This window comes from Heliconius melpomene, chromosome 17 (assembly GCF_056956725.1).
Source record: "Heliconius melpomene rosina isolate 202511_hmr_F chromosome 17, ASM5695672v1, whole genome shotgun sequence".
NCBI lineage: Eukaryota > Metazoa > Arthropoda > Insecta > Lepidoptera > Nymphalidae > Heliconius > Heliconius melpomene.
Window position 1 is genome coordinate 7,080,694 of NC_140405.1, and position 14,108 is coordinate 7,094,801.

Here is a 14,108-nt window from a genome sequence, read left to right on the forward strand (position 1 = left end):
GAGAATAACTTCGGAACTTCGTCATTTCATTCTAGTTTAAAACAAACTAAAGCGACTTTTCTACTTATATGTGACACTCAAGCGACAGGTAAGGTCCAAAATAAACGCTGTGCATGAAAATGTCTGGCATGTCAGTAGCTTCTTACTCTATATTTCTTTGATGTTTTTTTACTATTTTTGATTTTATCATGTGCATTTCATTTTTGTATATGTATGATTAATTATTTAAAAATATTACTTTATAATTATTTACTTTAATAACGTATCTTGTTTTTTTTAGTAAAATTTTTAGAATTAAATTCTGTTATGTTAGATATCATTAAATTATCTAGCACCACCAACATAAAATAAACTAACTTAGCAATATTTTTCTGTTACATTTTGTAATAAAAAAGTATTAAAAATAAATTTTATCCTAATAAAGAATTATAAACGTTCTTAACGGTCATATGTTTTTTCTTTCTAAATCGATTAATAAATTTAGTGATTAATAAATATTCTAGGGACAGGATAAAGCAGTAAAAGCAGTAATATAATATGTTCGCCAGACAAATAATGTCTTAATTATTGCTACCATCAATGACTATAGCTAACTGCAAACTACACTTAATACGAGTATATTACGAGGCACAATAAGCCTGTGAACAGTCAGTGCTAAGTTTAATTAAAGATTCATGATAAATCGTCGCCGGAAGCTGCATTCTACGCCGCGTCTCGCCTCTCGCGTCTCGCACGTGAATAACGTCCGTTCCGCGAACACTTAAATAACTTAAGCCAGTAACCTAACAATAAATTCATGAGGCTCTCCGCGCATTCCTTTTGTTTGGGAACGCCGCGTGCTAATTGGCAGGAAGCACCGTTTAAAACGTCTCAAATGAGCTGGTGTTCCTATCATTATTATCATTAAATGGATATAACCCATCATATATATATACGTTGCATAATTGCTGAGATATTGAGTTAAAATTTATTTTTGAAAATATTTAAAAACTTGACGTGACAGAAGTCCATTTTATTAAATTTTATATTAAGATATTTTATTGTGATCGTGCAGCTAGAGTATCTACGCCTAATTTAATATTGTGCGCTTTTGTTGTGGCACGCTGAGAAGTCTCGAAGCCTTTTCAAAGACACCTCCCGCCTCGCGCCGCTATCCGTGAGCGAGAGGAAATAAAGTTATGATTTATGTTGTGAAATATGTAGGCGGAGAAAGCGTCCTAAGCATTCTCAACGCGGAATGTCGTTACGGACGTAAATTTTGTACGCAGGCAATCGACACAGTATACAAATAAAATAATGTAAAAACGTTGTTTGTTTATATTTCTTTGCTTAGACTACGTATATACGATTTTGTTTGTTAGTTTGAATTATATTTAATTTATTTTATTTTATTACGAAATATAGATTTTTTTTCTATAATAGACAAATCTGCATTTTCAATAGGTAAGTTTGTTCACTTCGTTGTCATATTCATAGAAACTTATCAGACCCTTTTAGATTTACCAAGTTAAACATTATTAAAACAAAATAAAACAAAACTTTTTTGTTTGATGAGATACATATTGTTTAACACAAATATTAAACAATATCTATCACCAGTTTATATTTTATTTCAGAGACCACGATCATATAAAATAGAGAAAATAGAAAGTGAAGCATTTATCTGTTCGCCGTGACAGTCAGGTCATGTTCTTAGCTCGATTTGACGGAGGTCGAGCGTGGCCTGCCTCGATTAGAGCGCTAGTCCCGCTCGGATTTGATTACACTCCGACTGCAGATTATTATAGCGAGACGTACTGTATCTATATCGTACGGGTTTCCTTTAATATATATTTGCATTCATTGATATGAAAATAGATATCATCCACATATTTCATAAATTGAATGAAATATGTATATTTCAAATTTTAATCTAAAGGAATGCTGTATGTATTTGATAAGAGTAATTTAGCATATGTTGGTACTTATTTTTATAAAGCTAATATTATAAGAAGATTTTTTATATTAAATATATCAAACTAATGTAGTGAAATAACCTTTTGTTGTTTAAAACGTTAAGAGTAAATCACGCGTCTGTATGATTCAATTGTCTAACCGCCACTGACCGTCTTCAAGTCGACCTACGTCACGTCGACTGCCAAGCGAAATGTCACGCTCTCCAATAAAATTAACACGTACACAGGGTCCACCCACAGAAGCAAAACTGTTGCTAAAACGTTTAGACCTCTGATAACGTTTTGCTGAGTCAAGTCGACGTTAATATAAACATTTATAGAATTTGAAAATATGAAAAGATTTACAAACGAATGTAAATATAGCTTGTAAAATGATATATTTACCATTTTCTTCAAATTCGTGTAGAATAAAATTGAGGTCATCGTAGCGCAGTGGGCCTGGGACAGTTTGAAATCCACCTGGAAAAATGAATTAATTATCTTTTCTCGCTCTAGTAAGACAAAGTTGTCTCTGCTTATGCTGCTTTATACCGTATCCAGATTTTATTTTTCAATATTCTTAACAGATTTTAATGTGGCTTTGACTAATAGACAGAGTGGTTCAAGTGGAACAGTTATGCATATTACATTAGCGTTGTTTGAGCAGGCGAACCCGCAAGCAGAACACTTGTGTTTCATCAATTATTTATACAAACGACACCATAATGTTTTTTTGTTGTACAGTTGATATTAAAAGGAACGTGAGTGTTTTCAGTCCAAACTACTGTTGGGGAATGAAGAAATCTAAATCACAAGTCTCAATAAACTTTTTATGTCTGTGAGCATTGAAAACGAAGTAACATATCGTTTTATTGATTCCTTAATGTATTTAATAAGGTTTCTTTTATTCCATGGCTTTTTATTCTTATAATTTCAACGGAGGGCTTATTAAGTACTTTAAAAAATAAATAAATAGAGTATAAAATAAATTAAATGATTAGGGTAAAAATAAAAGAATAGATTAAATACATAAAAACAAATAAAAGATTTGGAGCCAGGCGTGCTGTTGAGCGGAGAGGCAATTGCCTCTAACCGCGACAGGTTGTGGGTTCGAGCCCCACTCGAGGAAATGAAATATTTAATATTTTCATGTTTTCGCTCTGGTGTTGAGGCAAAACGCGGTGTTGAGTTCCGCCACTCAACAAACTAAATTGGGAGCGGAGTGTCGTAATACTAGGTTCCCTCTGCCCAACCCGCTGCGTGCGGGATACAGCGTGAAGCTGATTTAATTTTGATTTTTAATTTTATAAATATATGAGGGATAAGATATCGTCAACTTATTAAATAAGTTTATACATCTTAGTTAACTACATAGATTCACCCGGCTGCATTTAGAACAGTCGGAATGCAAGCAAGGTCTAATGTAATGCGATTCCACTACGAACATTGGGCAATGGGATAGAACTAGATTCCAAGCAAGCATTTAGCTCCTATCATCTCAGCTTGGCTCTGGATATCAATAACTATGTATTATGTTAAAAGCGCTTAACCCGTAAACTTTACTTGCTCTATATATATAGTTATTTATTTGCGTCGTTATTTTGGTTTTTTATTAGAGTTCCTTGCCTCAATATGAATAAGTGGAAACATTATAGGATAACTCCGTCTGTCAAGTACATGGTCTTGACTCCAGATCGCGTGAAGCTATGAAGCTGAAATGAATATCAAATATTAAAAGCTACGGTTCTTTGGAGCCCATGATAACAAATCACAAATCTATCTTCTATATCAACGCAATTAAAAGATGCGAACATTCATGCATCTTTTTTGTTGCTTTTTATTAAATTCGCCATGTAATTAAAATCTATAAGGTACTTCCCGTGGACCCCAGTTATGAAATTTAGCAGGAAGTGAGATCTTACAATAGAAATAAAAAAAATGTAGAAAAATATACATATAAATATAGGTATTTCATAGAAAAAGCCTTCGTGACGCATGGCACAAGCGTGCGACTATTATAAAAAGCAAAGCAAAAGCCCGCTCTAAAAATTCTTCCCAAGCCCTAAAAATTCGGTGGAAGGTGGAGAACGGAGTGTCTTAACACTAGGTTCCCTCTACCTATACTACTGTATTCGGGATACATCGTGAAGCTGATAATAAAAATCATTCATTGGTGTAAAATGACATATTTTGTGGTACTTCATTAAGTGACAAAGAAAACATGGATATATATTACATAAGTAAGTGCTATGTAAAAGAATTCATTATTAAATTGCTTTCCAGCCTGCAATTGTCTGTGTAATGCTAAGTAGGATTTAAGGCGCAATACGTGCACGTTTGGAGGAAGAAGTAATGTTTCAGGTGATTTACTGTTCTGGAGCTTTTCTAATTTAAGGCGGATTAAAAAGAACTAATTTGACTTAAATATTTTGTATGTTATGTTTAATCTGTGTTGGTATATAAGGTGTACACTATTTATATTTCTTAATAAATTGTGTTTTTACACAATGGTACAAGCGTGTGTCAGTAACTCTACGGTTTTAATATTTTTATATCTACGCTCTAGTACCAAGACAAGAAGGACGGACGGCCACGAATATTCGGCTAAAAGTGGAGAACGGAGTGTCTTAACACTAGGCCCCCTCTGCCTATCCTAATAAAAAAAACTGAAAAAAAATATATCTCTTGATATTTTACTTCATCTTGTACACGCTGTACATCAAAACGCTTTTACAAATGTTATGTATAAGTAAATTAGTTTATTTCCTTCAGGCGACAATTTAGCTCACGCTCTCGTCACGAATTGTCGGCGAGGGGGTAAATGCAAACTATTAAGGAAATACAGCAATTCAACCAGCCCTTACCCCCCATTACAGCGCAATCTTACACCGGGAAAATTATAAGCAACACCTTCTTATGCCGTGCTCGAAGTAACACGTGCCGACTGCGAGCTGGCAATAAGCGAACGAACGCCGTCTCTGTTAATATTTCATATCAGTTTCAGGCAACTTCTAGATAACTGTGGAATCTGAAATTGTTCACGATACATTTGAAAATTGCTTTGTTTTTAATTATTTTGTAGTATTATGAAAATATTTTTCAAAGGAGGAATAAAGTAGTAAGTATCTCAAGTAGAAATTGAACCCACAATATATCACGTTTAAAATCGTAGCGGGGTTTGAACTCGCACCTCTGGTAAATTGGCCAAGCGCTCTGACCACTAAGCCATACGTTCTCTGCAACCTACGTCAAATTTCTTATATCAGAAGTGATGGTTTGTGACATTTTATTTATGTTATTAGCATATCTGTGTAATTATTATGTTAAAGTATAATAAAAAATAGCATTCTCTATTGCCAAATGTTAATTCCAAGCACTTATTTTTTGGGAGCAAAACTAGAATGTCTCACAATAATAATTAATAATTAATTTCGACGTAGATTTATTGATAACGTTTGGTTTAGTGGTCAGAGCACTTGGATGGTTTCCAAGGTTCAAATTTCTGTGCTTTCAAATTTTAGAATCTTCCCTTAATGTTTAATAAGACTTTTAATTATTATGTATTCGACTTAATAACAGAGAATATTATTTTTTTATAAAAAAATATATTTTTTTTATTTATTTAAAAACTACCTACTACGAATATTTAGCTTTATGAACAAAATAATAACAATTTACCCTGTTTACATTATTTAAATTCATATCTACATTAATTATTAACAAACATAAGATAGAGAAACGCGTTTCCACTAAATTGGACTAAAGAACCACAACGTCGCGTAGCAGCGACATCGGCGTTAAGAAAACTACGAATGAATTTACAATTCTGTATGTGAGCTCACCTGCACTGGACAAATGCTAAAACTCTTTCCCGTAACTCGCTGCACTGAATTTAAATGTCGTAAACAAACAACACGAACAACATGTACCTATATATACATATATATATATATATATATATAGGGTACGTAGGTACCGCGCGGTATGTCCAACTATTTGCCAAACTCTGTTTATCATTCAGTTTTTGCTTGCACCGCTGCGCCGCACACCTTCCACTTCAATTTTCACAATCAATCTAAATTTTAAAACACTATTTTTTATTATTCTGTTCACGTCATATCTGAAATATTCGTTCACATGTTAAATAACTTCTAAGTTATTCACTTAAATAACTTTTATCTTATAATACTTGTAACATTTAATTTTTCTTTTGGTAATTTTCGGTAGTTTACGTTATACGGTAAACGACAAAGGGAAATACAATTTAATAACAAAATAGAAAATAAGAAATAGCTACAATAACAAAAAATATAATTTTTACAAAATACGTCTACGAGTCAAGCTATGTACGTTAGTGCTCCACATCGACGAGTCAGGCAGGTGCTACACAAAATTGATTTGCGCAGCGTCAATTCTGCGACTCGCACTCAATTGATGGCAACTTATTCATGTTGACGAGTGCATCAAGTGCTACGAGTTTCGGATGTAAAACGATAGAAAGATATCTATCCGTAAAAGCGAATTATAATTATATATAGGTACAATACGTACTCGTATGGAGGGAGCATAGTGTTAAGACACTACTAATTCGGGAGGCATTGCGTGTTAAGTGACGAAACTCAACTTCACGCTTTGCCTCGACACTAAAGCGAACAAATGAAGATTAAATATTTCATTTCCTCGAGTAGAAATCGAACCCACAACCTGTCGCATTCACAGTCACCCGTTTGTGCCTCTGCGTCACGATTAGCCTCTAAATAATATTTAATCGTAGATTAATTATACATATTTTATTTTGAAGATTGACGGAATTTTTAAAGAGCAAATCTACTAAGACAGCAATGTAAGAAAGAGGCACTTTATCTAAGAGTAACACGCTCTGTCCTTGCCGGGGAGAATCTACGCCAACTTGTTTCTGTAAGCATGAAATATAGTATGCCACGTCACATGTCATATTCCTTGCTACGATTTTATTCTTACATATAAGAAAGATTTCTTAAATTTAAGTATTATATAAAATAAAAGTGTAGAGTACAATAAAATAAATAATAGGAAATATCTTTTAATATTTCAAAACCATTGTTAGAAACTTCTCATGTAGGCGTAAAACTTACTATTCGTAGTATCGACGAGTTTTCACAAACTAATCGACCGGTGTCAGTCGTAAACGCTCGGTGTTTGGAGTTAGAAAGTTTCCTTTTCGCAGGGAATCAGCGCGATGAATTATGCATGGGAATTAACTTTGACGTCAGATAAGCAACGGAAAGATTTATTAGTCGATATGATGTGTAGAAAACAATTCAAGTTGTTTGCACTTTCTGAAATATGGCCTTTGTTTTATTGTAAACTAGCGACCCTATTGCGGCTTCGCCCGCTTTTACTACTGGATTATTCATATAATGTATGTTTGCAAAGCATTTAAGATAATGTGAAAATTAATTAAACCCTAATGCAACCCGCATTTTCGTAGTTTCAATAAGGATTTTCCAATTGTTTTACACAGCAAGGATTTTTTAGTAGGCACCGTAATTTTAAATCTGTGCTACTAATCTTTTCAAGTACTTATTAAAATATATTTAAATTACTATTTTTAGATAGTTAAATGACATTAAATAATACATTCAACTCGAATTATACAATACGTGCAAACGCGTCTAAATCTTCGTTGCTATAGACAGGGCAGGCGGGGTTTTTTTTTTCGAGCTTGTGGTTAATGCTGAAGAGGGTTTTCTGTCCCTGATGAAAAGCAAGCACTACGTGGCTGCCTGTGACGAAAATTAAATAGAATGCATCGGCCGGGAATTGAACCCGGGCTGCCCGCGTGGCAGGCGAGCATTCTACCACTGAACCACCGATGCGTGTAAGGCAGGCGGGCGCGGCGGACTCGCTTGTATAAGCATAATGTCGCGAGGCGCGTTTCGCATCAAGGATTTTTTGATATTGTAACAACTTCTAAAGTACTTATTAAAATGAAAAACAGTAAAAGACAGTTTTGATCTACATTAAATGGCCAACGTAACTAATATACTTATTTATATGCTGAGAATAAGGGATAAGTGAAACTTGACTGGATACAGATGATGTGTGAACGGCGTGATGTGTCAATAATTAAATGCATTTTTCTCTAAAACTATTCGCAATTTCGAAATAGTTTAAAAAGCAAATTTTATCTTCGTTTAACGTAGAAATTTAATAAAGTATTTTAAAGGATAAGGATTAATACAATTATGGAAAAATATCCCTCACAATAAAAAATATATTGAAATTACTATTTTTAGACAGAAATATGATCACTACACGTTATTCTTAAAAGATACGAATATGCACTCGCGGACATTTTTGTAGATCTTATTAAGAGGAACAATACTCCAGTACATTTTTTTCATGTAGTATTTACCATTAAAGCAGCGCATGCGCCAAAGTGTCTCAGCGGGTAGGACTTTATACACATTTATCGTATTTATGTTAGTTTACATAAGAATGTACAAATAATAAACTATATATAAACCTTTCCTGAGAAATACTCGACCTAATGGTGAAAACCGCATCCAAATCCGTTTGGTGGTTTAGAAGAAGAAGAGTTAGAAAGTTCAGACAGACACAAAAAGCGACTTTGTTTTATAAGATATAGGATGTGTCAAACTTTCAGCTTTTGGATAAAAATGTTTTAATCTAACGTTTTTCCGCTTTTTTTTAGTTTTATTATTTATTAATTAAAATTAAATAGAATCCGACCCTGTATTATGACTTCTTCAAATGTGGGTAAACCTAACTTCATTGTAAACGGTCATGGTCAAATATGTTTAAATTATGTCAATGTACCCCCTTTCACTTACATTTGTTAATTGAGTATTTGATATTGTTTTCTTTTTGTTATTTACCATGTTTGCTGATTCCAACGCTCATATTGATTAATATGTATTTATTTAAGATAACTCTGTATTTCTCTTTAAGTGAAATGTAATTTCTTTTGAGAAATAAATAAACTCTTTAACCACAAATCAATGAGAAATGCAAAAAGCATTATTGTAACTGCATCACTTGTATTTTTATCTGACTTACGCACGCTCCTCGAGAACGGCCCGGAAATTTAACTTCGTTAAGAATGAAATATGTCCCGTCGTTATTCCACGGCTTGTTGCGCGAATACTTACATTTCCAGTTTCTCCACCTCTAGTTTTCTCATCAGACCCAACGGAAATAATTTTAACCGGGACTGAGTTATGACAAAACTCCAACGGACATTGCCGCATCCGTAATGAGAATGGAGTCGAGATATGTCCATAATTTATTATCACATGCTGGTGTTCAGACCAGCTCGGAGCAAGAAGTCGAATGTTTTTGTCCTGTTTATCCTAAACGAGCGACGTTTGTTAGATATCCGGTACACAGCATTATAATATATTACATTACATTATACGAAGTACTATAACATTCTAATCTAAAGGAAATATTCACAAAGTGTTCTGGAGTCTGCAAAGAGATAGGACAAGTTCTCAGTGGGTGTCACAAAGAAGTATTTAATTAAATTTGGCTGCGAGGTCTCTTCACTTCACATCGCCGTCGCTAATAACAGGTAGGCCGTTGACACGTACGCCCATTTGAATACCTAACTCTTCCTTTGTAACTCCCATCGCCTTTATTTGATAATCAAATACTATGAAAATATTTTAAAATTTATTCTAATTTAAATTTTTTTAGAGGCCACCGTCGTACAAGTTTGCGACTGTAAACGCGGTCGTGGGTGCGATTCCTACTTGGGGGAATGAAATATTTAATATTTTCATTTCCTCGGGGGATGCTAGTTTTTCTAATAAAAAAAAATAATTAAAAAATATTTTACTTTTGCACAATGAAACTCTTTAAATAAGATTTTTGACACATGTCAAACACAATTTTAACTATTTAAATTATACAAAGCTCACTGCTATATATTTTACTTATAAACATTATGGAAGTACACAATATAAATAATTCAAAAAAACATGACAAACGAGTGACTAGTACATATTCAGAAATTTATTTTGGAGATAGTAATAGTGCAGACACAGCTTCCGAAACTTATGACATTGAACCTTGCAGATATGAGTCACTGCATGAAAATATGAAGGATCAATGGGTTTCACCAAGTGACCTTCTAATAGGTAAAATACAGCTAAAACCTCCGTTCACATCAAAAATTACTAGAGGAAAAACGCACAAAGGTATATTAACTATTGGGAATATAGTCTTAGAAAATGAGAGGAAAAATTTTTTAAAAACGTTGTTAAAATTATTAAATAGTAATAATGATTCATGGGAATATCTACTGAGCCATCAGCAAGAAAAAGTCATCAAAAAAGTTAAAGAAATTTATAAAAATATATTTAAAAATAAAAGTGAAATAATGAGAGACGAATTAACAAACTTTTATGAGGAGTCTTTACAAGATTTAGACAAGTATTTGAAAAATGAAATGCAAACAATATTGCAAACAGCTTATTCAAGTACAATTTCTGACTTAAATAACCAAATACATCTGAAACTTAAGCGAGAAAAAGTAATATTAGAAAATATATTGCGTAAGAAATATGACAATGAGATTCAAAATATAAAAAAATATTACGTGCTCCTAATCAATAATGAGCAAAAGAGATATAATAAATTGCTTGGAAAAGTGATAGCTGAACGTAACGAAGCAATTCAAATATTTTATAAACAATTTGAATCACAACAAATTACTAGCACAATGTATGTTATGACTATGGAAAGAAAGAAATGCAAAGTGCAAAAAATGAGATTAGATAACTTACATACAGGAATATTAACAGAAAAGTTAAATGAAATTAAGAGAAGAATGGAAGACATAGCTTCATTAAAAAAGAAAGATGCAACAATCTCAAGTATAAATATTCAATGGCAAAATAATATTAAAAATATTCTGAATCTATTCTTAAAATTTATTAGTTTTTCTTTGAAATTGTTACCGGATCAAACACGATTCCTACTTGACTTAGAAACTATGATGACATTACAATTGCAGGAATTACAAAGAAATAAATTAAATACATCTATTTTAATTAATGATAAATCTGAAGAAAATATTTTTAAATTTCAAAAATCTGATAAAGAAATAAAGGATTGTGAAAATGAGCCATTCGTTTTGTACGGTGATATGTCAGATCCTATTCCTTATCAATATGGTAGTAGAGAAACTATACCTCCAGATGTAGATTTACCATATTTTAGAGTACAGAGACAATTCATCTATGCAAAATGCCATGGATTTGAAAACATAAAAAAAATTTTAGAATCCCAAAAATGTCAATGTCATAAAATGCAAGATTCGGAAAAAAATATAATTGAAACAACTGATGAAAGATTGCCTTCGCCATCTTTAGCGATGACAAGTGAATCATCATTCGAATCACTCTTCGTAGATGAAGTTCCAAGACTTCAGGAATGTCCTACTAGAAAATGCACCAAGTGGCTAGAGAGCCCTTCTTTCCCTCTTCTTAGTTCTTATGTAGACTATACTGAAGAAAATTTTAGGAGAGTTACCGCGATACTCGAAGAAAGACCTGCACAAGTCTCTATACCCAGTTTAATTAGCCCTAAAACTATAGCCTATCGTGAATTACCATTTTGTGCAACAAAAGAATCGCACCACACAATGGGTACGCAATGTTCGAGCCAAGACGACATTGTATTCTCGCAACCGATGTGTCCTTGTACGGAACAATTATTCATAAGACATGCTAGCACATCTAAAGGGTGCCAAATTGAAAATTTAGAGTCAAAACGTAAATTATCATTGGAAAGAATAGTCAGAGAACATCCAAATTTACTTAAAATATTCACTGATGAATGTTTTGATTATAAATTATAATTTTCACTAAGAAATCTTTTAAAGATTTTAAAAATTACAAAATTAAATTTAATTTACGCCATTTTCATTTTAATTAAAGAAAAACGATTAATCGTTTAGGCCTACATTTAATAGATGGTTGTAATTAACATTTCCACATAACAAGTCAGTAATTTAGGCGTTCCAACCAGGTGAGGACGTTAACCGGTCCCGGAGATCACAAATTACTTGCAGTGTCTTCGCGGTCTCAACTAAACTATATTCATTTGTTCTTGTTTGCTATACTGTATTTGTGAACGCAAGTTCCAACGTAGTATGTGCTAAATTTTGGGAAGAAGCTTTTATGAAATTGGTAGAAGATAAAAAAAATTAGAAATTTAATATTGTCTTTTTATTTTATCTCCACCACCTTGAACAGTTAAAGAAAGTTTTATACATTTATTTAAAAAAAATATTGCATAAAATTAATTGAGAGCATAATTATGTAAGCCGTGCTTCTCAAGTATTTCCCATTAAACAAGTGATTGATATCCCATAGCAAATATAAAAAACCTGACTACCATAACTACTGGCTGCACAAAAAAATCCAAATTTCTACCTAACACATAGAATAAGAGCAATATTTTTATTAATAATTTTCAGCATTATACAGAAAATAAATATGCGATTAATATTAGAAAAAATATAATAAACTAGCGGACGCGCGCAGCTTCGCTTGCGTATTTAAGGGTGAATTATAATAACCCATGAAACATGTGTTCAATGAAATATTTTTAAGAGTCTAAATTACAAATTTTATAAAAATCGGTGGCGGTTTAAGAATTTTCCCATACAAACTTTCAACCCCTTATTTGCACCCTTAGGGGGTGAATTCTAGAAAACCATGAAACATGTGTTTAATTATATACGTTTAAGAGTCTGAATTTAAAATTTTATAAAAACTGGTGACGATTTAAAAAAAACAAATACAAACTTTCAATCCCTTATTTGCACCCTTAGGGAGAGAATTCTAGAAAACGATGAAACACGTATTCAATTAAATGCTTTTAAAAATCTAAATTTCAAATTTTATAAAAATCGGTGCTGATTAAATTTTTTTTCCATATAAACTTTCAACCCCTATTTCTCCCCTTTAGGGTTAAAATTTTTCAAAATCCCTTCTTAGTGGATGTCCAGATTACGAAAGCAAACATCTGTCCAAATTTCACGTTTCTACGCACAGCGGTTACGGCTGTGCGTGCGTCTTACCTCAGTCAGTGAGGACAAGTCCTTTTATATATATAGATAATGTGGATAAAGTTAATTGGTGACAAGTGAAAATATTTGGCGTGTTCTATACGATCATATAAATTACACCCTTAGCTAAGAATAATGTAGGGACGGGTGTGAGCGGGTATATCGAGCGTTAAGGTAAATTTACACAAGCCGGTAACAACCTAACTTATTAAGTCGTCACGTGTCCCGACGCCGTGTTAACGCCGAGACGAGACTTATGACATTCCTCTCGCAACGTACGATTACATCTTTGAGATTAGTGCTCTGTTTTATGTAAATTAATTAAAGCTAGCAGGCTTTGAGGCCAGTCGTGGCGCAGGGCACAAGCATTTGACTGTGAACCCGACAGGTCCTAGGTTCGATCTCCTCGGGTAGAGACTTGTCTGATTGTCCTGATTTTTTTGCTCTGGTTTCGAGGCAAGACGCGGCGTTGAGTTTCGCCACTCGCACTACCTCCAGAATTTGGCGGGAAGTGCGGAACGGAGTGTCTTAACTTCTTCTGCCAACCTACATGAACTCACAACCATAGTCTTAAACATACAAATTCTAATGATCTGCAATGCAGCAACACTAACAACACATTTAGTTAGATATTATATAAAAGGACTTGTCCTCACTGACTGAGGTAAGACGCGCGCACAGCCGTAACCGCTGATGATAGAAACGTGAAATTTGAACAGATGTTTACTTTCGTAATCTGGACATCCACTAAGAAGGGATTTTAAAAAATTTTAATCTTAAAGGGGAGAAATAGGGGTTGAAAGTTTGTATGGAAAAAAAATTAAATCAGCACCGATTTTTATAAAATTTAAAATATAGATTTTTAAAAGCATTTAATTGAATACGTGTTTCATCGTTTTCTAGAATTCTCTCCCTAAGGGTGCAAATAAGGAGTTGAAAGTTTGTATAGCTTTTTTTTAAATCGTCACCAATTTTTATAAAATTTGAAATTCAGACTCTTAAACATATATAATTAAACACATGTTTCATGGTTTTCTAGAATTCACCCCCTAAGGGTGCAAATAAGGGGTTGAAAGTTTGTATGGGAAAAT

General features: G+C 33.1%; 1 protein-coding gene across 1 annotated transcript; it reads left to right on the top strand.

Moving 5' to 3' along the window:
* Positions 1-9,885: 9,885 nt before the first annotated feature.
* LOC146530063 (uncharacterized) lies at positions 9,886-11,802 on the top strand. The gene has a single exon (XM_085200328.1). It carries the CDS (start codon positions 9,886-9,888, stop codon positions 11,800-11,802), a length of 1,917 nt encoding a protein of 638 aa, XP_085056454.1.
* Positions 11,803-14,108: the final 2,306 nt, after the last annotated feature.